Source organism: Saimiri boliviensis, chromosome 10 (assembly GCF_048565385.1).
Source record: "Saimiri boliviensis isolate mSaiBol1 chromosome 10, mSaiBol1.pri, whole genome shotgun sequence".
Classification (NCBI taxonomy): Eukaryota; Metazoa; Chordata; class Mammalia; order Primates; family Cebidae; genus Saimiri; species Saimiri boliviensis.
This window is the reverse complement of record NC_133458.1, coordinates 66471769-66498447: the sequence shown is the minus strand read 5'-3', so window position 1 is coordinate 66498447 and position 26679 is coordinate 66471769. Positions and strand designations below refer to the sequence as shown.

At 37.8% G+C, this 26679-nt stretch overlaps 2 protein-coding genes across 10 annotated transcripts in view; both read right to left on the bottom strand.

Annotated features, from left to right (window-relative positions):
- CFAP69 (cilia and flagella associated protein 69) overlaps window positions 1-10028 on the bottom strand; it is a 72746-nt gene extending 62718 nt beyond the window's left edge. For 2 of the 3 annotated variants that reach the window (XM_003921184.4, XM_010345134.3), the window contains exon 1: window positions 9666-10028. In XM_003921184.4, the coding sequence (XP_003921233.3) occupies window positions 9666-9785 (120 nt within the window). In that variant the 5' untranslated portion in view covers window positions 9786-10028. The remainder of the gene's footprint in view (window positions 1-9665) is intronic. The other variant, XM_074379391.1, reaches the window with a different exon arrangement.
- Window positions 10029-11783: 1755 nt separating this feature from the next.
- STEAP2 (STEAP2 metalloreductase) overlaps window positions 11784-26679 on the bottom strand; it is a 31552-nt gene continuing 16656 nt past the window's right edge. For 6 of the 7 annotated variants that reach the window (XM_074379385.1, XM_074379386.1, XM_074379389.1 and 3 more), the window contains 3 exons: window positions 25593-25757; window positions 22791-22938; window positions 11784-17609 (listed from right to left, as the gene is read on the bottom strand). In XM_074379385.1, the coding sequence (XP_074235486.1) occupies window positions 17362-17609; window positions 22791-22938; window positions 25593-25757 (561 nt within the window). In that variant the 3' untranslated portion in view covers window positions 11784-17361. Of the gene's footprint in view, window positions 17610-18638; window positions 20183-22790; window positions 22939-25592; window positions 25758-26679 lie in introns of those variants that run through there. The other variant, XM_010345113.3, reaches the window with a different exon arrangement.

The window sequence follows — 26679 nt, the reverse complement described above, 5'->3', positions numbered from 1 at the left end:
AAAAAATGGGAGAACATATTGACAATCTATCCATCTGATAAGGAATTAATAACAAGAATATACAAGGAACTCAAACAACACAATGGCAAAACAAGGCTAACCACGGTGGCTCATGCCTGTAATTCCAGCACTTTGTGAGGCCAAGGTGGGTGGATCACTGGATGTCAGGAGTTCAAGACCAGCCTAGCAAACATGGTAAAACTTTGTCTTCACTAAAAATACAAAAAATTAGCTGGGCATGGTGGTGGGCACCCATAATCCCAGCTACTCGGGAGGCTGAGGCAGGAGAATTGCTTGAACCCAGAGGTGGAGGTTGTAGTGAGCCGAGATCACACCACTGCACTCCAGCCTGGGCATCCAGAGTGAAACTCCATCTCCAAAATAAATAAATAAATACATAAATAAAATACAAACAGCAAAACAAAACAAAACAAAAAACCCCCAACAACAAAAAAATGAAATAATTCAATCAAAGGTAAAGTATTTATGATGTACAGAGAGCTACAAATTCTAAGTGTAGTTTTGACACTATTTATATTTGAGGTTAATGCATTGCTACCTGACATTTTATTCTTAACTCAATATTAGGTCACAGTGCTTACCGCCATTACAGGAGTTAAGCTCTCCCAGTTTCCCTTGTATCCTCTTTCCTGCTTTCACGCTTACTTCTACTTTAAAACAAATGTTTGAAAAGATGATGTAATGATGATATGAAACATATGAAAAAGAGGAAAAAATCCTATTTATTCCTATCATGTAAATGCATCTATTTTTATTTTTATATATTTTGTTTTTCCTTATATGCATAAGTATTTTATATAATGTAACTTAGTGTTAATACCATGGCAGTTTCTGAGTTTTATATCTGCAATACTTTTCCATATTTCTACATAACCATTTTTACATTGTCTTAGGTTTAGAATTTCCTTGCCTTTAAAAATTACAAATTCATATATTCTCATCTCAAGAAGTTTCTTTCAAAAACAATTTTAAAAAATGAATCCTAACTCAGATGTCTTGGCATCAAAAACAATTTGTAATGAAACATTCTAACTTTAAGTCTGTGGAGTAAGTATCTGAATAAGCTCATTTACTCAAAATTATATTTATATGTATTTATTTTTTTAGACATAGGGTCTTACTCTGTCACCCAGGCTGGAGCGCAGTGGTACAATCATGGCTCACTGCATGCCTCAACTTCCCTGGGCTCAGGTGATCTTTCTACCTTAGCCTCCTGAGCAGCTGGGACTACAGGGGCACCCTATCCCACACTTGGCTAATTTTTATATTTTTTGTAGAGATAGAGTGTTGCCATGTTGCCCAGGCTGTTCTAGAATGCCTGGGCTCAAGCAATACACCAGTCTCAGCCTCTCAGAGTGTTGAAATTACAGGCATGAGCCATCATGCCCAGCCATGTTTACTTTTAAAAAGAATTTTTAAAAGGATTTACTAAATACTAATCTATACCTGGTCTTATGGTACCACTAAAAATAGTTAAATATTACTGTTAAACAGTTAACTTTACAGTTACTAAAAATTTTGGTAAATAGACTTCTGCCTTTTAAGATGTGGGGATTTAGCAGTGATATCCACCACTACCTTAGCTGTCATTTCTCTTTTCCTCCTACAGTCTTAGATTTTATACACACACACATACACACACACACACACACACACACACACACACACAGAGTGGGTTTTTCTTTTCTGATTTTCTACAATATTTGTTTAGAGAGTTAAACAAGGATATTAGAATGAAATGTCAATGCAGGGTTGTTTTTTTTTTTTTTTTTTTTTTTTTTAAGGCTAATCAAGTGAAGCAGTGGGAGTGAAGAAGGAAGAACTCCTTAATTGGTTGCAATCGATTAGCTGTAAACAGCACTGCACTCAGGACAGCCCAAAGCATGATTTCCTTTCTAATATTTGTGTGAATTTTCAGATTTTTTCTCCAAATGAGCAGGTATAATTTTTATAAGAACAGGGAGTAGAAAAGATTAAAGCATAGATTTCTCTTAGATTTATCTTGCATTATCCATTTCATGTTACTCTAGGTTTTACCTGCTTGGCAGATTTTAAAAGATTTCTTTCTCTCCGTCTACCTTCCCTAGCCTTTTTCTCCTTCTATAACTATTGATTAGCAGGATTTTTATTTCAGGAATTGTGCTAGGTGTGGGGAATAGCAATGTCTTCACCTCATGCAGCTATTCATCTGGTATAGGATTTTATAGAAGGCTTTGCATGTAATACAAGGATCTTAAAAAACCATTGGATGGATTAAGACTGAACATATTAACAGACATTGGTCAGACTACATATGACAAAATAACTCTGGCTGACAACCTCTGCAGCAATTGGCTCAGTAAAGTCAGCATTTGGCCAATGACTGCCAGCGTTCTTGGTTTTTGTCCCCCTGCTTCTATCTTAAGACCAGAGAAAGACAAATATGCTTTCCAGTTCAATCACAGAGGATACCCTGCTTCTAGCTAGCCCACCTCCAGCTTTCCCATGTCAGCAACCTACAATCAGAATATACCTGAAGACTCCCCTACACCTTTTTTTTTCCACTATAAAGCTTTCCAAGATGCATCGGAGTCTCTGCTAAAAGCAAGTGATAGTGGCTGACTCCCTCCCTATAGCAACCCTATAGCACTTCTAAATGAACAGTCTGTTTATTGTGGTTGTCTTCATTTATTTCCACAACATTTAACAAGAATTTAAGTATGAAAGGATCATCTTGTATGCTGTGTGAGATTGAACTGAAGAGGACTAGGTTGGAGGTAGACAGTAACTTCGGATATTGAATAGGTAGCAGTAACTGGTATAGAAAACAGCAAATGAAATAAAAACATCAAGGAGGTAGATTCTGCAAGACCTAATGACTGAATGGACATAGTAGGAGAAAGAAGGAAAAAGCTGAAGATAATTTCCTGGCTTGAGTAATTATATAAATGATTTCAACATTTCCTGAGACACAGAATGCTGGAGGAGGAGATGCGTGTTGGGGGTTGGACATGAGAAAAATTTCGTGCAGAGGTTTCTGAATAATAGGTTTAACATGATAATTACAGATTTTGGGTAAATGAGAATACACAAGCAGAGAGTAGAAACAAAATAGAACATACATATGTAAATATCAAAATACTAATAAAATATTTACAAATAACAAAATACTTCAGATGTTTACGAAGAAATTGTAAAAATATCCACAAAACCTTTTAAGATCAAAAGTTTAATAAATTGTGTTGGAGAAAATTACTTCAAACTACAGAATGAACTTATTTCCCACTTTACCAAGGGACATTTCAGAGGGGAGAAACCTGCTCATTTGATACTCAGTTATGGGGAAAAAGACCCTTACAGTGGTCCTTTCATGTGTCTGGCATTTTTTATCTCAATTAATCTTCAAATCTACCAAGTGAAAGTAGCACTATCTTCCCTCTTGATGAAACTGAGGCCCTGGGACCTAACTTGTTAAAGCCACATGGCTATTAATAATTAATGGGCCAGCAGGTCTGTCTAATGTAGAAACTCTGATTCTTTGTTCCTTAGTTCTCTGACTCCTCAATGGACAACCAAGGAGCGATCCTCCTGCTTTAACCTCTTAAGTAGCTGTCACTATAGGCATGTGCAGCCAACTACAGAGGTTATTTCTTGCAAAAACCCTATAAACAGGGCTAGGCAATTTTAAGCACACAGTTCATGGAAGTATTACAGACAGTGACAGCATACGACATCAACTAGAAGATTGTGAAAGTTCTCATAGGTTCTCAGAGGGAGAGCAAATTTGAGCAAGGCAGTTCAGCCATGATACCTATGCCAGTCAACTAATCACTATATTAATTCTATAAATAATATTAAGTACCTGCACTGTGTCAGACATTGTTCTAGGTGCTAAGATAAGGCAGTGAGTAAAACACAAAATGTGCTGTCATAAAGAAATGATATGCTTTCAGGGAAACAAAAATCAATAAGTTGTATATTGCACAAGATGAAAGTCTTAGAGAAAATAAAGGGAGTAGGAAGTGCTGTGATGCTCAAGGAATAAAATTTTACACCTGGTCATCAGTGAAGGACTCAAAGAGGGTAACACTTCAGCAAAATCTTAAAGGAGGTAAGGAAACCAGTCATGGATATCAAGGGGAAAACTTCTGGGCAGTGAGCATAGTAAGTGTAAAGGCTCTTAGGCCGAGACATCTGGCATGCTGGAGGAGAAGCCAGGAAGCCAGAGTGGCTGGAGCACAGAGGCTCTGGAAGCTAAGACTTAAATTTCCACTCTGAGCTCAGAGAAAAGAAATTCTGGGAAGAACACAAAACTACTGAAATATTTCTTACTCTTAAAGGAACTCATGCTCTGGTGGAAGAGACAAAACTTATACAAGTGAAATAATGACTAACATAAAACAAGTGCTAATTAGGTGAGAAATTGTATGACTCAGACCCAGTCTGCGTCATCCTCATAGTCTCCATTCATGAGGAGACTATGAGGATGAAAATCAATGGGAAGCACTTCCTGTTGGACAGGTAGGATCGAAAGGTAGAGTAAGATTTAGTGAAATTTGGAAGAGACAGTAGGGCATTTATATTCAATAAATATACGTCCTGTATACCAGGTATTGTGCTGCGTGATATATTGGGGAATATTACAGAAAAAAACATATAAGGTTTCTGCCCTCATGGAGGTGGCAGTAATCAGAGCATACAGTACAGATAAAGTATAACTCATGTATTGGAAAACCCAGAATGTGGGACAGAGAAGTAGAATGGAGGCACTTTAAAGGCTTTGGCAGAGATCTTAGATACCATCTAGTTCAGTGGTTCTGAGGCTAAAAATCATTTGAGGAAACTTTTTCAAAGTGTCCCCAGCTCCACACTGGGGATTATGACTGAGAACATCTGGGGTAGGGCCCAACTGTGTAGTTTCTTTAAAAAACTCCTCAGATGATTGTAATGATCATCCAGGTTAAGGGAACACTCATCAAATACAGGCTGGGGAAGAAGAGAAACAGGCCTAGAGAGGTGAAGTAATTTAGTCAATGTAGGCTGGGCGCGGTGGCTCACGCCAGTAATCCTAGCACTTTGGGAGGCTGAGGTGGGTGGATCACCTGAGGTCAGGAGTTCAAGACCTGCCTGGCCATCATGGTGAAACCCCATCTTTAAAAAAAATAAATTTTTTTTTAAAAAATAAAAAAATAAAACACTTCCTGGAAGGCACATACATTTAAAAAAAATTAGACAATGTAATTATATTAGATAAAGTGCAATAGAAGCTACTGTGGAATTCTGAAAGGAATCAGGTAGGGCTGAGGGGGAGGAAGGAAGATGATAAAGTGGTGTTTGAGGAAAACAGATTAGGGAGAGAGGACAAGGTGTGAACCAAACGGCTAACTAGAAGGAGTGACATTAATCCAGGATCAAATGAGGCACTGTGCTAACAGAGGAGAGCAAGTAGTATTTTTAAAGTTCCATTGGTGCTCCTTGTTTCATCTGATCTGATGGGGAGAGGTCTGAAATTTTACTTTGTTGTTTTTATTGTTTCATAATCTGAATTTACATGAAACTACCTCCTATGACTTTCCAAAAATTAGTTGTTGTGAAACTGTAGCACTGTTCATACCATCCTGCAGCTATCATGCACTAAGCATTGTTACTCAAAGTGGGAAATGAGGTCCTCCAACTAGCAGCACAAGCATCATCTGGAAACCTGTTCGAAAAGCGGAGTCCTGGGATCCATCTAAGACCTACAGAACCAGAATCCACATTTTAATAAGATCCCCATGTGCTCCATATGCACGTTAAAGTTTGAGAAGCACTGCTCTAAAGGGGGTGGGGATTCTTTAGTATGAGGGGAGCAACATTAAATAGAAAATAGATAAAGGGTAACTAATTAGATACCTTGTGATTTCAACATATTAAGGTGAATTTCACTGCCAATCCTATCATTCTCCAGGGATGAAGTGCTCTTTAAACTACATTATCTCTACCTTCCCATAGGAAGCCAGAGCCACATAATCACTGGGATTAACACACACAAAAAAATCTGAGAACTATCTTCCTATTTGGTAGGTTTTTATACCCTGTGTATTAGTCTGTTTTCACACTGCTACAAAGACATACCCGAGACTGGGTAATTTAGAAAGGAAAAAGATTTAATTGACTCACAGTTCCGCCTGGCTAGGGAGATCTCAGGAAAAACAAGTCATGGCGGAAGACAAAGGGGAAGCAAAGACCTTCTTTACAGGCAGCAGGAAAGACAGAGAGAGAGAGACAGCAAAGAGGAAGAGTCCCTTATAAAACCATCAGATCTTGTGAGAACTCATTATCATAGAAAAGCACAGAGGAAACCACCCCCATGATCCAATCTCCTCCAACCAGACCCCTCCCTCAATACCTTGGGTGTACAATTCGAGATGAGATTTGGGTGGGGACACAAAGCCAAATCATATCACCCTGTAAATATCATCTGAATTTATTCAATAATTTAATAAAGCTGTTATGACTAGAGTCATTAATAAAAACAGAAAGTTACCATTTATGGGGCACTTGCAATGTATGTGCAGGGCCCTGTGCTAAATGCTTTACAAACACTTTAAACTTTAATTCTCACAATAATTCAATGAAGTGGGCATTTCTAAACATATCTTTTACAGACAAGGAAACAGACACAGAAAAGGCAAGCAACTTGTCCTAAGTTCCTAACAATTAGAAAGTGGTCACCAACATTCTGGTACTATTTTATTGTTTTGAAACTGAAAAACATGATAAATCGCTTTAAAAAAGAAGACGCTGGAATTATTGCAGTAGGGATTATAAAAAAAATTTAGAGAGAAAATTTGAAGATAGAATGCTTACATAGAATATGTCTATGAGAAATTCACAACATGAAACAAAAATAACAATTCAAAATCCCAGATTCCTATTGTTTTCCCTATTTACTAATAACTTTACTCATAATCTCTATTTCTATTTTCCATAATTCCATCAATAAACATTTCAAAATTATTGAAGTTAGAAAAATCTAATACTCTGCAAATACCATTTGTTGTAGCTTAGATAGAATTCATAGGAGATACTGCCTTTTACAAAAGATCTTTTTGTGAAAGATTCAGGAAAAAAATACCACTTAAGGCAGAAGTGAAGCATACACACACAAAAATGAACAAAATAACCCTTAGGCAGCAATATTCAAGCCTATTTCTTTACCTGTATAAACTAAGGTTAGGGTAACTGAAAGCTACAATTTAGGTCTTTAATAAAGAAAATGATGCAAAACAGCTATCAAAAGCCCAGGTAGCCAGAGTAGCATTTCTATATTAGGAAATCCAGCCGCAACTTAGAAACATCTCTGAAGGGATAAAATGAAAAGACCAAAATATGCATTAAAACACATATTATTTCAGGGGATCCAGTCTCGCTCTCACATCCTGGAAGCCAGTGGGAAAAATCAAAATTCTAGAGAATCCCTTAGCTTTATGGCCCAAATAATTTTAGGAGCTATAGTTCCCTGGATAAAGAATGATGACAACGACGATGATGATGTTGATAACTGCATGTTTTCAATATATAGGTCACTGTATAAGTTCTCTACATTATTATATAAGTTTGCTATTTGTGATATTTCATTTAATCTTTATAATGAACATGAGTACTATCACTATCTCTGTTTGACAGAGAGGCTACGATACTTGCTTTTGGTCACATAGCTGGTAAATGATGAAGATGACAATGAACTGAAGTAGATGTCATACTCTCACTTTTAGCCACTAGGATATACTGCCTCAGAAGCACACACAGGCAGAAAAGAAGTTTGGAAATGTGCAGTGGTTTGAAAGAACTGGAAACAGTTCCAAGGATCTTTCCTAAACTGGCCTTATGCAGAGGCCTAAAATGTTATCATTTTTTCATTCTAAGGTCTCTAGACCCCATTCTATGAGTAAAGAAACTGAGTAACTCAGTTAACTTTTCACGTACTTAGGGTCCTCATTTGTAAAAGCAACCACAAACAAAAAACAAGAAGGCTGAGTGATCACTAAGATTTCTCCCAGCTCTAAAAAGTTCCTGTTCTATTTCTTTGGGGAGAAACTACCTTTTTCCTCAGTACTTTGAAAATGTTACTACTCCTAGAACTGGTTATTAACAAGTCAGAAACATGAATTAACTCAAATTGATTGCTTTCTTCTTGGAAGAGAATCCCAGGCCCTGGAATGAGCGTTAGTAACTAACGAAAAGAAATAAAACCTAAAAAGGGAGGAAATTCTCACATATTCACAGGTATATTTGTTTAATTTGGTATGTTTTGGACTATTTTGGCAATGGCTTTTTAAAAGTATTTTTCCTTAAAAAAAAAAAAAAAGTTCCCCAATTTTTCTTGCAGCAGGTAAAGGAAGACTGAGAGCCATCCATTACCAAATTCACCGACTTTTCAGTTTTGCCCCCTGCCCAGGAGTATGACTGTACTGTTTGTTGATCTTTCTTGCAGCCCAGGGAGTGGAGAGCGATTGTTCCTCAAAATTCTCCCTGCCCAGATGGGAATAGGTCCACAAAGTCGATTAGGCTAATTCCGCTAACACCTGTTTCTCCTCATGCAAAGTTCTATTGCTAGGCAGGCTACCTCAGACCTCAGAGAGCTCAACCCTAATTCTCATGGTAGAAGAGGTCCCCAGTCAACGGACCAGTCCCAAAGAACTCTCCAAGGCTCCAGAATGTGAACGCAAGAGACAGTGTTCCTGACGCAGCATGAGACTTGAGAAGCCTCATCAGGAATTCCCACAGTGGCCTCATACCATTAGTGTGAGGCAGGACAGGGTTCCTCCGGGAATTCGCGGCTTTTAAGGCACGATCAAGGCTCTCTGGGAGAGCCTTGGAATGGAATCTTAGTAGGCAACAAACAACTTGGGGTTTCTAAACTCCTCCGCCACGAATGGGGATCCAAGGGCCCCAGGTGGAATTTCTCAACAGACCAACCTGAAAGAGTGGATTTTGTATTTATAACAAAAGCAAACCCCAAACCAAACACCGTACAAACTCAATCAACTCTCCTCTCTCCCAGTTCTCTCCGACTTAACCTGTTAACAACCAGCTTCCAATTTCATTGTTTAATTTGGTATGTTTTGGACCATTTTGGCAACGGCTTTTTAAAAGTATTTAAAAATGCTTAATTTATAATTTTAACAGTGTTTTCCTCCCCTCTGGGTGCGGGCTTTAGTCGCAGCAAATTTATGCATGAGAAAATTTACACCTATGTCAAGAACATCATTCGGTAACAGGGATCTATGTATAAAAAAGTTCAGTACAAACAGTGATCTAGTCATCAAGTCAGATGTCGCTAAGAATGATTCGTTTCCTCCCAGGAGCTCCGTGGCCACTTTTACAAGAAGCTCGGCAAAGCCCAGCCCACTCAGTTGGCTGGGACCCTCTAGGAGGACCACACAGCGCTGGTCCCCGGACAGGATGGTTGACAGCAGCCAGCCCCTTGCAACCCATGCAGTTCGCAGGGGCTTGGGGGATCCGTTATTAGCTCTGTGCTTGGAATCTCCATCCTGCAGCTTCCCCCATCTTCCCTCCTGTCCCTAATTCCGCTCTTGCTACCCGCAGGTCTGAACCCAGTCCCCAGACCTCACCCCCACCCCCACCCCCTCCCCCCTCAAAGCACAGACACCTGTCCATACCTGCGCCTCATCGTCCTCCGTCACCACCCCAACCACAGGGATTTGACGGGAAATGCTGGACCTGTTCCTGCAGCCGGATTCCTGGGCCTCGGCCGTCGCCGCGGCTTTCTCTGTCCACATTGCCGGTGGCGGCGGGGCGGAGACTGGGGAGGTCTTCCTGTCCTACAGTGCGCCCGCAGCCGGGGGTGGCCAAAGAGACCCCACTACCGAGAAGGGAAGGCAGCCTGAGAGTCGCTAGAGGACCCAAAATTCCGCCAGGGATCTAGGCCACCGGCATGCAGTCCGCACAGCGCAGCGGCGCACCCCAGGCTGACCCAGGCGTCGCACCCCAGGCCGGTTGCTAACACAAGCCGGCGCGTTGCTAGGGGGCGGGGCCAGAGACGGCGGAGGCCGGGCTGCTACGGAAAGCGGGAGGGCCAAACCACTCCGCGCCAGAGTGCAGTTAGGCTTCAGGGCGGGTTTGTGCGCGCGCGGCGAAGAGTCTGCAGGGGCGTCTCCGTGAGCAGCAGGCAGTGGCGCCTTAGGCGCCCGGTGCGTTTCAGTCTTGATAGTCTTGCTTCAAACAGGCATGGGTGGGTGGAGGGGTGAGGGATGTCTATGGGGTACCTTAGGGGTGATAGGGTGGATGGATAGTGTTGAAAGCGTTTCTCACCCCAAGGAAATGACCAGTCTCGCTTAGATTCCCCAGCTTTTGTCTGTATTTTAGCAGCCCAACTCGACAGTTAAACAAACAAGGCGTTGTACAAAATGTTAAAAGGGTTTTGAGTCACATTACTGAATCTAGAGCGAGTTATCCCTTGGAAGTCCCACTTTTCTCATCTGTAAAATAGAATTGTGAGGACTGAAAGAGATGACAGTGTTAAGTGGTGCTTGGCGTAGCACCCATGTGGTCGAGATTATCATGATCTTTATTACTGTTTGAGAACTAAAAATTAAATCCTGAGCCCCTCAACCGACTGAACGGACCCCTTTTTGGCCAAGAGGACCCCCGGTAAACTTTAAAAACTGAATTCCTGGTCCTGACGGGACTGAAGGATGGACACGCCTCATTATACTCCCCTATCCCCTCCCTTTTCACTCCCCCCTCACCCCTGGTCTTTTAAGACAGGGTCTCGGTGTGTCCCCCAAGTTGGAGTGCAGTGGCAGGATCGTAGCTCTGCAGCCTCCAACTCCTGGCCCAAATGATCCTCCCGCGTCAGCCTTGGGAAAGCTGGGACTACAGGTGCACATGCCGCCAAGCTCGTCTCCCCCTCCCATTGAGCATCAACGTTAAAATAGAGATCAGAAGACTAACAGAATGGACTTCGGCAATAACAAATTATAAGCAAGACCTAAGGCCATGCCAGGCAAGTGTTAAGTCACTCACACCTACACTTAAAGAATAACCTATGTTTTAATTGTTGCAAGGTTTTTCTTTTTCTCTAGCTGTTAAATAAGCAATATTGAAATAATGGCCAGATGTTGACTAACAAGACCTTCCTGTTCCACAAGTCATAACTGCTGCTTTGATTGTACAAAACGGATTCAGTAACTTTCCCCTGATAAAAGACCACCCACCATGGACTGGTTCTGGCAGGTTTACAGAGGGTGAGCACAAGTACCTTCATGTCTCTGCTTCTCCTTTTGATGTATAGGGCCTGAAATGCATTTAAATGTTAAGTTTCCACTCCACAGTGAGCGTGGGATACATGTTACATGCATGTTTATTCAGCACCCCTCTTCGTGAAAATTCACAGCTTCTCTTATAATCTGTTGAGTATGTCTGTTTAGCCAACTCATTCAGCATGAAGCTCCTGCTCCAACCTTCCTCCTTCCAAGTGCTTGTTGACCCTCTCTGTCAGAGGCTGGGCTTCCTAGCCTGCAAAATGGCCAGCCTGCAGGATGTAACCCTTTGTAAGAAATAAAGTCTCCTTTCTAAATTTATAGATATCATTATTTTTCAGTTGACATGTTGCTACCTATCCATTGTAGCCTGAATAAGAATACAAGGGTCAAGACTTTAATGGAAAGTTTCTCATGGTAATCATCAATATAATTTAATAACTCAAACACCATGACTGAAAATTAAAAAAAAAAAAACTTTAATTCTTTTAATCTGTTTTTTAAATGTTCAAAAATTATTCAAGGTTTAAATGTGCATTTTTGTATCTTCCATAGAATTTATGAATTTAAAATCACTTATAAACTCAATGAAAATAAATGTTACTTCACTTCTCAGGGCTTCTCTTCTCATTTCTAGAATGTGGTTGATAAGTGATTTTAAAGGTTCCTTCTACCTCAGACACTGAATATTTCTGGCCCTAAAAGAAAAATGGGAACACTAGATTGGGACTGGCAGCACTTGATGGTAAATCCTAGCCAAAAAGACCAGGTTTTGTTGAGAGAGTAGTGAGCACTTCTAGTACCTGTTTCTACACTTCTAGTCATTCTTCCACTTTCTCATCCTCAGCCCTCCGAAACTGTGAGATCACCAACACTTGAGGCCAAAGTCTATTAGCACTTTTCAGTTTTCATCCTGTTGTACTAGTCTGTAGTATTCTACACTGTTGCCCCTCTCCTCTTCTTACAACTCCTTTTCCTAGGTTTCCACATTCTTTCTGTTTTTCTTTCATCTTTACAGCTACTCACTGGCATCTTTAGGGCCCAGCACGCTTCTGCTGCACAGCTCTGCTACCTAGTTACTGACAGATACCTTTAGAACCACCCTTAGGACTTACATATATAGAGGCCAGTTTAGTAGGTCTAGGGTTGCTTCCACCCAGGAAGAGTGCAAAAAGTATGAGAAGTGTTTTATTCATATGTCCCTTAATTGCTGTTACACAGTCCAAGTAAACCACATCAAAAGACGGAAACTACTTGGATGAACACAATGGAATCCTGTGAGAATGGCACCCCAAACTAAGATGGTGGCAGAGAGCTAACAATTGTATTATTTGTTTATCCTTTGTGTGGTCATCCTAGCATCATCTCAGGATCAGGAAAGATGAAGAGGAGAGAGGGCAAAGGAAAAATTTCCACTTAAAGTAGAGCTTGCCTAAGAGACATCAACTGACACTTCTGAAGCTGATAAAGGTCTTAAAGCCTCAGTGACCTTAGACAGGCACCTTCCTCAATGGACATAGCTGAAGAGATTTTCCTGACTAGTGAACAATGGGGTATTTATTTTGTGTAACCAACTATGTAAAGACCTATATATTCATTGTGCCCTATATCCAGAGTGCCAGTTTCCAATGCTTAATTAGCATAAGCCCCATGAGCTCCCCACTTCTAGCATTTAAAAAACCCTGACTTTCTCTCCTCAGTGAAATTCTTCATGGAATGAGTTCTTTTGCTTGGCAAGTTAATAGACTCAGTTTTGTATTTTTTTTTTTTTCCAGCTCTAATGGTATTTGTTTTACTCATGGACAGGTGAGAAGGACAAGGATGGAAGAGTCCTCAAATATCCCACAGCCAGCCCTCTTGGGTGAATTACTTGTAGTTTTCCAAAGATGCTAGCAGGTTTCTTCCTGTATAACATTTGCATTATGTTGTAGGTGCCACCGTCTTCAGACGGCGAATCCCTATGAAACTCAGTTCACATGACATTTTCTAGGAAATCTTTACATCCTTCTCTTCTGTGTTGGGTGTCACCTTGTCTGTCATTCTGTTTTTGTACTCATCACATACTTAATGATATCAACTGGTTCAGCAACTGGACTCCTTCCTACTGTACTGAGATTCTTGAAAGTCACTGTGATATGCACTCTAGACCATCAGTATACTGTCTAGAGCAGTAGTTTTCAAAACTTAATGTGTATCAAAATCCTCTGGGGAGATATTTAAAACAGAATCTCAAGCCCTACCTGCAGAGTGACTGCTTCAGTAAGTCTGGGTGAGGCCCAAGGACATGCATTTTTAAACAGCTTCGAAACGTGTTGATTCTATTGGTCTGGAGAACATACTTTGGAACTTCCTGGTCCAGATCATACTAGTTACTCAAAAAATGTTCATTAAAAGATTTCGGGGATTATAAATTACTTGTTATTTTTATTTGAAGCCAAATTAAAGCATTTCGTAAGTTATCCAAAGTAAGGTAAATATTCCAGGTCCTTGCTACTCAAAATGGGGTCCTTGGGCATTACTAGGGGATTTGTTAGGAATGGAGACTCTCTTGCCCCATGGTGGACCTACTGACTCAGAATCTCCTTTTTAAAAAGATCCTCAGGTGATTAGTATACATTCAGAATTTGAGAAGCACTGCTTGTGTGTGTGTGTGTGTATGTGTTTGTGTGTGTGTGTGTTGTCATTATTATTGCTTTAGAGTAGTTTTAACAGCCTCCATAAAACTGGCTTTCACTATTGATTCAATTCGTGGATTTTCCAAGTCCTTTTTTCCCAAATAATATTGGATTTATTTTTTCTCTTGGTAAGTATACAAAGATTAAGCTTCATAAAAGCTTTAATTTTTTATATTAGGTATGTTGATTTAATTTTAATCGTTATTCATTGATTCTTCTGTTATGACACCAAAACCCAGAAGGGTGAAAGGGTGAAAGGAGTAAATTATTTCAGCAAAAAAATAAATAGTAGGGAAACGTGAGAAATGAGTTACACCTGTAGAAGTGTTTGAATCTGATAACGATTCTGCATAATTTAATATGTTAAGTTACAAATTGCAATTTCTTAGTAGCACTTGTAGACTTAAAGATTAACTAGAAGTTTTAATAATATATTGACTTACAATTTTTACTTTTAAAAGTAACAAGCTGAGGTGGGTGGATCACGAGGTCAAAAGATCAAGACCATCCTGGTCAACATGGTGAAACCCCGTCTCTATTAAAAATACAAAAATTAGCTGGGCATGGTGGCACGTGCCTGTAGTCCCAGCTACTTGGGAGGCTGAGGCAGGAGAATTGCTTGAACCCAGGAGGCAAAGGTTGTAGTGAGCCGAGATTGCGCCATTGCACTCCAGCCTGGGTAACAAGAGTGGAACTCCGTCTCAAAAAAAAAAAAAAAGTAACAAAGCTAAATAGGTTTTAAGATAAATATATTACAAACAATGGTTCTATTTCCTTCTGACTTTTTGTTTGTACTCTCCCTAATTACCAATGCTTAGTAAAATTATAATTATTTGTAATCATATGAATAATTATATATTCATGAATTAAGAATGTGTCTACTAGTATTTTAGACTACATATGAATTTGATAGTCTCTAAACTAATGCCAGATGTTCTAAATGTTCAAGCAAATGTTTATCCTGAGTCAGAGACAGGGTCTCACTCTGTCACCTAGACTGGGGTGCAATGGCATGATCTCAGCTCGCTGCAGCCTCGACCTCCCTGGGCTCAGATGATCCTCCCACTTCCCATCTCCGACCTCAGCATCCTGAGCAGCTGGAGCTACAAGTGCATGCCACCATGTCTGGCTAATTTTTGTCATTTTTTGTAAAGAATGGGCTTTCAGGCCGGGCGCGGTGGCTCAAGCCTGTAATCCCAGCACTTTGGGAGGCTGAGGCGAGTGGATCATGAAGTCAAGAGATCGAGACTATCCTGGTCAACATGGTGAAACCCCGTCTCTACTAAAAATACAAAAAATTAGCTGGGCATGGTGGCGCGTGCCTGTAATCCCAGCTACTCAGGAGGCTGAGGCAGGCGAATTGCCTGAACCCAGGAGGCGGAGGTTGCGGTGAGCCGAGATCGCGCCATTGCACTCTAGCCTGGGTAACAAGAGCGAAACTCCGTCTCAAAAATAAATAAATAAATAAATTAAATTAAAAAAAAAATAAGAATGGGCTTTCACTATGTTGCCTGGGTTAGTGTTGAAACTCCTGGGCTCAATCTACCCACTTCGGCCTCCCAAAGTGCTAGGATCACAGGCAGGAGCCACCACTCCCAGCCTATACTTCACTGTTTTAAAAAACTTTTTTCAGATTGACAGCATAGAAACAAAGCCTAAAAACAAAACAAAAGCAATTACCTCTTTCCAACAGAATCATTAATGTAGATCAGATCTGGGAAGAATAAGTACGTGGAACAGAAAACAAAAGTAAAAGAATAGTTACCTCTGAAGTCAACCATTCTAATGAAAAGTATACTAACAGTAATCCAAACTGCAAGTAATTTTTAAGTAGGAAGCTGCAGGAATTACTCGTGTTTAGTGAAAAAGTAAATAAATTACAATAAGTGAAAGGAAGAATTTTCCCACCACCGTCACAGTGGTGGGAAAAACTACAGGGGAAAGACAAACATTCTGAAAGGTTGGAAGGTTTTGCAGAGCCCCGGTGAAGATCTGAATACTCATTTCTTCCATCGGCCAGGGTCTGCGGGACAGACTCGGCAATAAAGAGCTACTTTTACCCAATCAAAGCTTCAGTTTACATAAAATGAAAAATGATCCTGAGATTTTATAACTATTTATTGTGTTTAAATGGTGGGTAGTTATAGTGAAATAACCCCAGGATAGAACTGTCTTTATTGTGGAGCAAGATTACTCAGAAAAGTTTGTTCCAATGACATTAATTATTTGAGTTCTGTATCTAATTTGACTTGTTCTGATTTTGTGACCCTTGTATTAGTTTTCAAGGGCTGCTGTAATAAATACCACAGACTGGGTGGTTTTCACAACAGAAATTTATTTTGTTACAGTTCTGGAGGCTAGAAGTCCAAGACTAGGGTGTTAGCAGGATTGGTTTCAACTTGAGGCAGCTTTCTTTGGCATGCCATTTTCTCCATCTTTCTTCACATGGTCTTCCCTCCATGCATGCCTGATTCTTAATCTCCCCTTCTTATGAGGACACCAGTCATATTTGAAAAGGGCCCTACTCTATGACCTCAGTTTACCTCTTTAAAGATCCTATCTCCAAATACAGCCACATTGTGAAGTAGTGTGAGAGTTAGGAGTTCAATGTCCCAATTTTGAGGAAATACAGTTTGGCCCATAACAGATCTCAATATCTTTTGAATTATAACTTGAATTCTTATAAACAACATATTCAAGAATAGAATATGTTTAAGGTACAAATGGTATTCTTGCCTAAAGGACTTTGATATTTCACACAGTAGTGCTAAGTTACTCTTCTGATTTAACAGTCTATCACTGTACATTTGATCAGTGTGAATCTGCCCCTGAGGGATTTATCTACTCTCAGGGGTCTCAACAAATCTGGATTTTGAGCCTGCAGGGTCCTGTTCCTGACTTTCTCAAAGTCATCATTTATCTCGTTTTACTTCCCATTAGAAGAATCCACTACCTAAAGTACTGCTGTAGTGTAGGTTCCCAAAGCCTGCCATAAATAAACAACACCGATATTCACCTACTGCCACTCTATGGGGAGGGCTATCTCTGAGAAACAGAAGTGAGGAAAAAATGGAAGTGAGGCAGTAGGAGAAGGGAACACAAATGCAGGTGTTACTGAGCTGGTCACAGCTTTGCAACAAGTGCAGTTAACTGCTCGGTCTTTGAGAATATTTTCATGAAGGTCTTATGAATTACTGCACTTTAGAACAGCCCATCTGGGGAAAGGTAGGGAGAATTTATCTACTAGCTTCATCTTGTGCTGTATCTCCTTGATGAAAGTTCACTCCTTAAATAGGGTTGCCAGATTTAGAAAAACTTTTAAAAGGTCAGTGCTGATAATAATTAATTTCTTATTTGTCTGCAATTTAAATTTAACTGAGAGGCCTGTATTTTACCTAGAAATCCTACTCTCAGCATATTCACACCTGAGCATTTCCAGGTAGCAGCTGGGAAAGCCAGACCCTCCACGGACAGATCCGCTGCACAAGCACAAAGGTCAGTTTCTCCTTGTCAGTGTCACAGAGTACAGGACTCCTCAACATATAGTAGTGTGGTGGTGGCGGCGGCAGCAGCAGCAGCAGGAACTCCTCTTTACGACAACAGGGTAGCGCTAGGCCACTGGCCAGGAGGCAAGGCACGAGGAAGAGGCAAGGGGAAGTAGGCATGGCTGCATGGAAGCAGGGTGATCAAAACATAATTTTCTATAAAAAGGAGTAACGATTTATTATAATATCTCTTTAGTATTTATCATAGACCATATTGTACTAGATACTGGGGATTTAATAGTAAATAAGACAAAATTTCTGCTACCAGGGAGTTTACAGAATAGCTTGAATATTGTATGTGTCCTGATTTAAAGATGCTTAATGAATGCTAGTAAAATGAAATAATGTAACAAAATAAACATGAATGGAGGTTTTTCTAAATTACTACTTTGGTAAAAATAAACAAAACCCCTCCGAAACTATCAACATCTATTGCTTTCTGAATGCTTCTGAAAACAAATAACTCAGAAAAATATTAGAAGGCCTTCATCAATACTGAAATTATTATTCAGTGAGAAAAAAATCCACTTGTATACAACATTTCAAAAGAGAAGTTATAACATTAAATAGTACTTTTTATTTAAATGTTTATAAGCGAGATCTATGAGAATGATATAAAAACATGGCAGGTAATTTGATAGCAATATTTTGGAGATTACAGAATTTTAGTAATTACTGATCACACAGTTAAAAAGAAGACGATATAGTCCAAGCAGATACAAAATATCTAGTGAAAAATCAAGGCAAGAAAATGAGTATAACTAATTAACAATGGAAAATCAATTTTAATGTGAATTGCACATTATCCTTTGAAAACTTATAAAAGTAAGAATTATTGCAGTCTACTTAATTCAAACAGTGTTAAACAGCATCAGGACAAAGAACTGAAGGGCAGACAGGATTAATTTTCACTTCATGTAACAAACCCAGTTTACAATGGCTTAAATGCAGGAAAAAGCAGTGGAAATAGGAAAGTAGTCAGGTCTTTCTGGTCTCTAATCTGCCTTCCTCTTCCAGTGTGGCCGTGATCCTCTGAGGACCGCAGCCAGGGCTCCTGTTCTATCCACAATCCCAGCAGCAAGATGAAGGGATGATAAAGGACACATGCTGCCTTCCTTTGAGGAGAAAAGGAAAAAGCCATGGCCAACACCTAGTCACATGGACACCTAACTGCAAGGGCAGTTGAGGAAGGTAATGGGCAGCAGCTTTTAAAGAAGTAAATAGGAAGACAAATTCCAGTTCCAGCTCAGTCTGGATATCTGCAAAGTTGCAAAAGACCTTTAAAGACAATTTCAAGAGAATATTTCCTTAAAGTTGGCAATTCGAAGATCATACAAAAGCATCTGCTTCTGTGATTTAATTTAGCTTGTCTGGCCACTGGAAGAATCCATACTGTCTGCCTTAATTTTGGATGAATGATGATGGAAATTCAATAATTTAGAAATTTAAAAATATATCAGTATGTTAGGTTGAACAAAACATTTTTAGTATCATATGAACAGAATCTCTGAAAATTAGCACTGTATACTTTACTCAGACAAAAAAAGTGAAGAACCTATTCATTCATGTAAAATTCACTGTTTAAAAGGTAACAACAGACTGAGTTCCCACTGAAATTACTACAGTTTCACTTAGGGCTAATTATTTGTACTGAATGTATATCAGAATTTGTTTTACTGAGTGATGAACAGTTGAGGGCAGGGCATCTCATTTCACAATATAAATCTTAACACTGTGAGGTATGTTATACTATGTATGTATCCTGCTTTAAGTCATGGATTTACAAAACAATTTCAACACATTTTAAGCTGTTTACTTATTTCAAAACAGGGGTTTCATAGACTGACACAGGTATAATTAGTTCAGTGTTTACAGTATTCCTAAATAAATATTTACTTACTACATTTATGATACTTTATTTAAAATACCACATTAGAAACTTTAAATATTTCATAAATAAATCTCTTTTGGTGGAAACTCTGTACAGAATTTATTATGAAATAGCTTAATGGCAAATGGTAATTTAGAATTAAGTTTTTATCATATTACATGAGATCAATAATCAAAAAAATTGGATACATTCTTGAAGCCCTTTTACACAAATAATTTCTATAATTTGATTATAATGAAAGTATGATATACCTTAAGTTACTGTTATCAGATTAATTTTTGAAAGTAAAATTCCTTAATGAAGCCAAGGTTATTCTGCTTTATAAGAAATTAATCAGGTAGTTTAGAGCTCATTAGCCAACCTGTATGTAGCACAAAATAATCATCTCTGATAAATACCTATAAATATATTTTATTCATACTTTTAAATATTTTACAATTTAAATAAAACCTTACATGTAGACAAATCTGGGCTAAATTTCATGTATGCTTTGAAAAATAATGTGAGCACAAATATATTCATATTTAAATATGATTTTAAATATTCTTAATAGAGGAGACATATGAAATATTTACATAAAAGCTGAGTAGCATGATACAGCTCATGGTTATTTTCCTCATAGGGAAAAATTACTTTTTTTTTTTTTTTTTTTTTGCATAGGATTAAGACTGAGTATCTTTTCTAGATTCTTACAATTTTCTAAGTGGCACTTCTCAAAACACAGACCAGGTAGCAGATCTCCACTGTTCAAAGTTCTCATCATTACTTTCTCACATTTAGCAATAGCAGAATTCAGTCTTAGTTCTGTGACCAGAAGAATGATTCAGAAAAATAATGATTATAAAAAATAACAAGAAAAATAATCACATAGAAGTAAAATAAAGCAACTAACCATCAATTAATAGTTTTGCATTTTTAGAAAAGCATTTAAACATTTAGAATTGTAAATATATTACGCTTATTCTAAAACTTCAAAATTATTCAATTTTTATACTAATGAAAAGATGATGCCATTTGAAACAACAGATGCATCTTTTGTACGTTTTCATAAAAGTTTGTTTTTCATATATTAAAGGCCTCATTTATCTGTAACAGTGCTATTTTTATTTATAGCATTGGCTACTTAATATATACATGCAACAATATATACTTTAGTAGTCATCTAGCTTTTAGGAATATTTCATTTCATTTTCCCATTAAATGTTTAGCATAGTCTTAACAGAGTGGAATTTAAGGAACAAGAAAATATTGAAAATATACTGTTATTTTCATTAGTTCACTATAATAGAATGTTTAGGTATTTGCCCATAAAAGTTATCATTGCCCAACTGAATTCGCACCAAGAACTAGCAAATGATTATCAAGTGGGGAGAAATATATTTAAAATAAAGAAAATGTAGAGCTCAGTTAGAAAGTACAAGATAATAAAATTCACCAAGAGGAGAAAAGAGAATCATGAGTGAATTACGAAACTGACAGTGCAGTAGTAGGAAAAGAGTCACTGGTGGGAAAGGTAGCCTCTACTAAATAAAAGTCTTTATTTTTGGCAGCTGGATTCAGTAGTACCTATGTAGGTAAGTTCAGGAAGAGGAATGCATATAATTGTATCTTGTCTATAATTTTCTATTTTAATAAGAAAATAGCAAGTGGTGGTGGAGGAAATGTAGGGCATTCTATGGTTTGAGCAAAATGCAATTAAATGTGGAATGCTAACATTGAAAATTTTTTTGAATAATCTGCATAATTATGTCTCTAGAGTAGATTTATAATTAGCCACTTACCCTAATATCCTTCATGCTGGTAAATTGCTCCCTAATGAATGGTTATGCAGGCAGGAGAACTTCTCAGGAAGAGAAAAGGAGAAGACAAGCGCTACAGAGATTTTTGAAAGACTGGGATCTCAGGGATTTGTTAGCAGTGCTAGGGTGCTTCACTGCATAGAGAGGCATCTGGACTGCCATGGGTCTCCAGGATCATGTCCCAAGCAAGAATAGGGTAAGTAACTGTGAATTACCCTACAGTAACTAATAATTTATTATCATTATATTTTTATACATTTTTTGGTGTACACAATCCACTCTAAACAATGTCAGTGCCTTTATACAAGCATCTAGATTGGCATCATGAACATAATGTATAGGGATGCAGTGGGAACTCTACTAACTTAGTGTTAAAACTATGACCTCTGGAATATGACTACCTGGACTTGAATGTTCACTCTGCCACTTACTAATTGTGCGACCTTTGACAAATAACTTTTCTATCCTTCGGTTCCTCATATGTAAAATGAAGATAATAACTACCTATCTCATGGGGTTGTTCTAAGTATTAAATGGGGTAATACAAGTAAGGTACTTAGAACCATGCCTGACATCACAATCCCTCAAGGAACATCAGTATAATTCCATACCATTGCAAGTGGTGACTGGTTAAGGTGCTACAAAGATCAGCTGACAGACCACTTGTGTGCAAACTTGATACTTTTATTCTAAGTAGGAACTATTAAACAATTCCTAGGATTGGTACTCTATTAGAGATAGTAGTTTTGTAGGCCAAAGGTTACTGAATCCTATTCCTGATCATATATTAATATAAAAAAGAAACTGCTCTGTAACACAATAAATAAAATCTTCCATGAGGTATGCATTATCACTATGTATTTCATAATATATTTTAAATATAATTTCAGGTTTAATTTGTCTTTTTGTGTCTGTTCATATAATCACATTGCTTCATACAATTAATTTCATTCTTCAAATCCTATTTTATCAGAGAAATACAGGAATGCTATCATGCACCCTTACCTAGACCCTAACATAATGTGTCCTTTCTTAAAAATAACATATAATAATGCATTTCTACTTTTTAAGTTGAATAATTAAAACCTTACTTAATCTCCAAAAAATATATATATCCATTGAATTATTTTAAAAGCTTAAAATTCTGCTGGTTTCCAATTTTTTTTGATAATCTATTAATAACTGTAAGTATTTTTGCCTGATTATGAAATAAAGTAACAATAGCGTTACAGTTGTGCAAAATAAAACATACCTAAATTACAATAATATGTTGACTAGAAAAATTCATATTGGTAAACCATGACATTTGTGAAAATTAACTTGATGAAAACTCTGTCACTAATTCAGCTGAAATCTCATTTAACAAGTTTCAACCCATGATAATTTGACAGCACACTTGTAACTGAATGTAGAAGTCATAAAAATAATGGCATGAGTAGAATTTTATATGGCAGCTATGAACACCATTTATCATCACATTACTGTGACCCTCTCCGGGGAGAGATGAGGGATTGTTCCTCCAATACCTTCTTCCAGAAATTGGCTCTTTTCCCAGCCTTTTTTAATTCGTTTTAGCTTTTGGCTTATGCATGGAAGGAGTAAAATGATCTTACCCAGAATTACAATTGAGGGCAAAACAAGAGCCAGAACAAAGTTTGGTGGTGTATAAAATCTGTAGTACTCTTCTTCAAAAGCTCGTTTCCATCCATAAATTAAAACATGGAAAGTACTTATGAGCAGAGCAACATATCCAAGTGTAGACTTGGGCCCAGGGAGGAAGGAAGAGAAACAAAGATAAGAAGCAAATGACTGAAACTCATAAATTAAGCTATCAAGATATACAATGTTTACATTTGGATAAAACTGTTTTGTCTTAAATTACCAAGTTAACCTTTGTCCTCCACTGAATTAAACAATATTAATATTTTTGTATGTGCATACATATTTATTATTTATATGCACTTTATTTGACACATATAAGGCCCTATTGCATACATAGTAATATTCTTACTACTTTATTTTATCAATAACATTTTCCTCATGTCATTAAATATGAAAATGACATTAATACTGTATAACATTCTATTGAATGAATGTGCATAATTTATTGAACCATTCCTTTTTGATGATAATTTACTGTGTTCCAGCTTTCCTCAACTATAAATGTCATGTTAGGCCCTTTTCCATATTTTTAACCCTACTACTAGAAAGCAGTCCTAAGACTGGTTTGGTCAAAACATCTAGCTTTTCCTTAAGGGTATTGATACATATGCTAAACTCTTCTTTATAAAAATTATTCACATTCCCACCGGTTGTATATTAAATGTGTACATGTGTGTGTATACATACACATAAATATAGTCATGTGCCATATAAAGGCATTTTGGTCAACTATAGACTCCATATACAATGGTGGTCTCATAATATTACATACCATATTTTTACTGTACCTTTTCTATGTTTAGATATGCTTAGATACACAAATATTTACCATTGTGTTACAACTGCCTGTAGTATTCAGTACAGTAACATGCTGTATGGGTTTGTAGTGTAGGAGCAATAATAGGTCATGGTTTGTATAAATATGCTCTATGATGTTCATATGACAAAATTGCCTAACGACTCATTGCTCAGAATGTATCCCTATTGTTAGATGACACATCACTGTTAATACATAAACAGATATATGACAAAATTAAATAAATTAATTCAAAATTATTAAAATTAATTAAATTAAAATTAAATGAGCATCCTCATGGGCATACACACACATATACACACTGGCTAATAGGTAAATATAAAGAATCCTGCAGTATTAATATAAACAGTAATTCAAATACAGAGTTTATTAAGACTACTTCAGTTAGGCACTTTACAAATTAAATTCTAAAAGATCCGCATTCTTTAGTTCCCTGAATTATGAGGCTTAAGACTGTTTACTTTGAAAAATGATCTGTTATACAAATGTAATATTACATCAGTATAATGACATAATGTCTAACTTTACTGGGAAAATTTCAACCCTCCAGCAGGCAAAATATTTGCAATTACTCATCTAAATTTATAATGATAATTTGCATCTCTCTAGAACCTTTTATCAGAGAGCCTACTATTTCTTTTCAGGTATGAATTAACTAGCTGTTGGGAAAGTACTCTCCCTTTTCTTCAAAAAGGAGAAATACATTCAGATAGGCATTATGGTCTTATTTTGAATGAAATTTTTACATAACCTTAAAAAAAAAACAAGCAAATAAGAAATTAAATAAAACAAAACTTAAGTGTACCACCAAAGAACATGAATTTGCCTACTGCACTGTAAACCATTTGGATACAACCAATGCAGATTTAGTGAAAATATAGGTAGGGTCTATGTTTCAGTTATATGCATAAATATATATATATACACACATATATATATATATATATATATATATATATTTATTTATTTATTTTTTGAGACAGAGTTTCACTCTTGTTGCCCAGGCTGGAGTGCAATGGCGTGATCTCGGCTCACCACAACCTCCGCCTCTGCCTCCCGGGTTCAAGTGATTCTTCTGCCTCAGCTTCCCAAGTAGCTGAAATTACAGGCATGCACCACCATGCATTTTGTATTTTTAGTAGAGACATGGTTTCTCCATGTCCGTCAGGCTCATCTCAAACTCCTGACCTCAGGTGATCTGCCCACCTCGGCCTCCCAAAGTGCTAGGATTACAGGCATGAGCCACTGTGCCTGGCCAGTCATATATTTTTTAAATATGCACCTTTTTTATTTAGATGTTATTGGAGAGCGTGAATGTTTAACTATTAAAGAATACAATGATGATTTGAAATCCCTTTACAGACATCCATACATATTAGTATACTACTGATATACTAAATACATATACTAATAAAATTCTTAAGGCTGGTTGCTTGTCATAATTCATTAATCTAGTTACCTAGTTTGCAACTGCTTGTGTTTGTATGTGTGTATATACACACACGTTTCTTTAAAATTTTGATATCTCCACTTGAGTTCAAATTAATAAGATTTTTCTGGACAGATCAAAATGAATCAAAACAAAATAATTTTTCATTCACTTGGCTAATAATGAATTGAGTTTCAACATTAAGTTTGATCTAAGCTCATCTTTCCCCACTTTCATTTTTTTTTTCTCTTTTAAAATAACTTTTCATTCTTAACATAGTATACTGGAAGGCAGTGCTATTAAGGCCTTCCAGTACAATCATGTACTGACTGATCTTTCACCTACTTAACCAGAGCAGTCCTAAGCTGGCTTCCAGCATAATGTATTTAGATGCATAAATACAGCCTCAAAGACACCCTTATTATAAGAAACATGTTTCAAACTCAGCTGTTCTTAACAAGGAAATCCTATCCTGCCGAATCCTTCAACAAACAAAACCCCACATACCTGAATAAAACTGAATTCTCTCCAGTTTAAAGCATTGCTCACTGAAGGGATAGAAGTGACTGCCAGGAGGGAAAGTAAGCCAAGGCTCATTATGCCAAAGGAGATATACATTTCAATTCTCCAAACTTCTTCCTCATTCCAAGAGTTTTCAATATTTGCATGAACCTAACAAGAAAGCAAATGTGAATTTCCTTTGTTTAGCAGAACATTAAGTGATTCAGCACAGCATTCATTCTTGGCATAAGAACCTGGTTATATATGGATATATTTAAGTTGTACTCTTTACTCTAACGAACCATTACAGAGGATCTGTTACTGGATGACACTGCTTCAGGTGTAAGGGAAAGGAGAGTTAAACAAAAGGAGGACACAGCTTTCTCTTTCCTTGTGTATGTGCTAGAACAGAGGAGCAGAGATGTGCCATCGTATTTGTAATACATCATTACAGGGACTCTGGAGTCTAACACCATAAAATGCCTAGTGGTTGGTTCTAGGGTGACACAAAAGAAGTTACTGGCAGTTAAACTTAGTTTTTTTGTTTGTTTGTTTGTTTGTTTTGAGACAGAGTTTTGCTCGTTACCCAGGCTGGAGTGCAATGGCGCGATCTTGGCTCACGGCAACCTCCGCCTCCTGGGCTCAGGCAATTCTCCTGCCTCAGCCTTCTGAGTAGCTGGGATTACAGGCACACGCCACCATGCCCAGCTAATTTTTAGTATTTTTAGTAGAGACGGGGTTTCACCGTGTTGACCAGGATGGTCTCGATCTCTCGACCTCGTGATCCACCCACCTCGGCCTCCCAAAGTGCTGGGATTACAGGCTTGAGCCACCGCGCCCGGCCCTAAACTTAGTTTTGAGGTACTTTTACAAGCTGGTTTAAACTTGGTTGAATATCAGGGATATAGTCTGGCCTTAGTTCAACTTGGAGGCAGGCAGGGAATTTCTAAACTACATCAGTATCTTCCTCCCTCACATGAATAATGTATGTCTCTTTTATCTTTCTTCTCATATTTTCTTCCTAGAAAGCTGTGATTTCCCTGGCTATAGAAGCCTATGGAGCTCAAATATTTATCTACTTGAACTGCCTCAT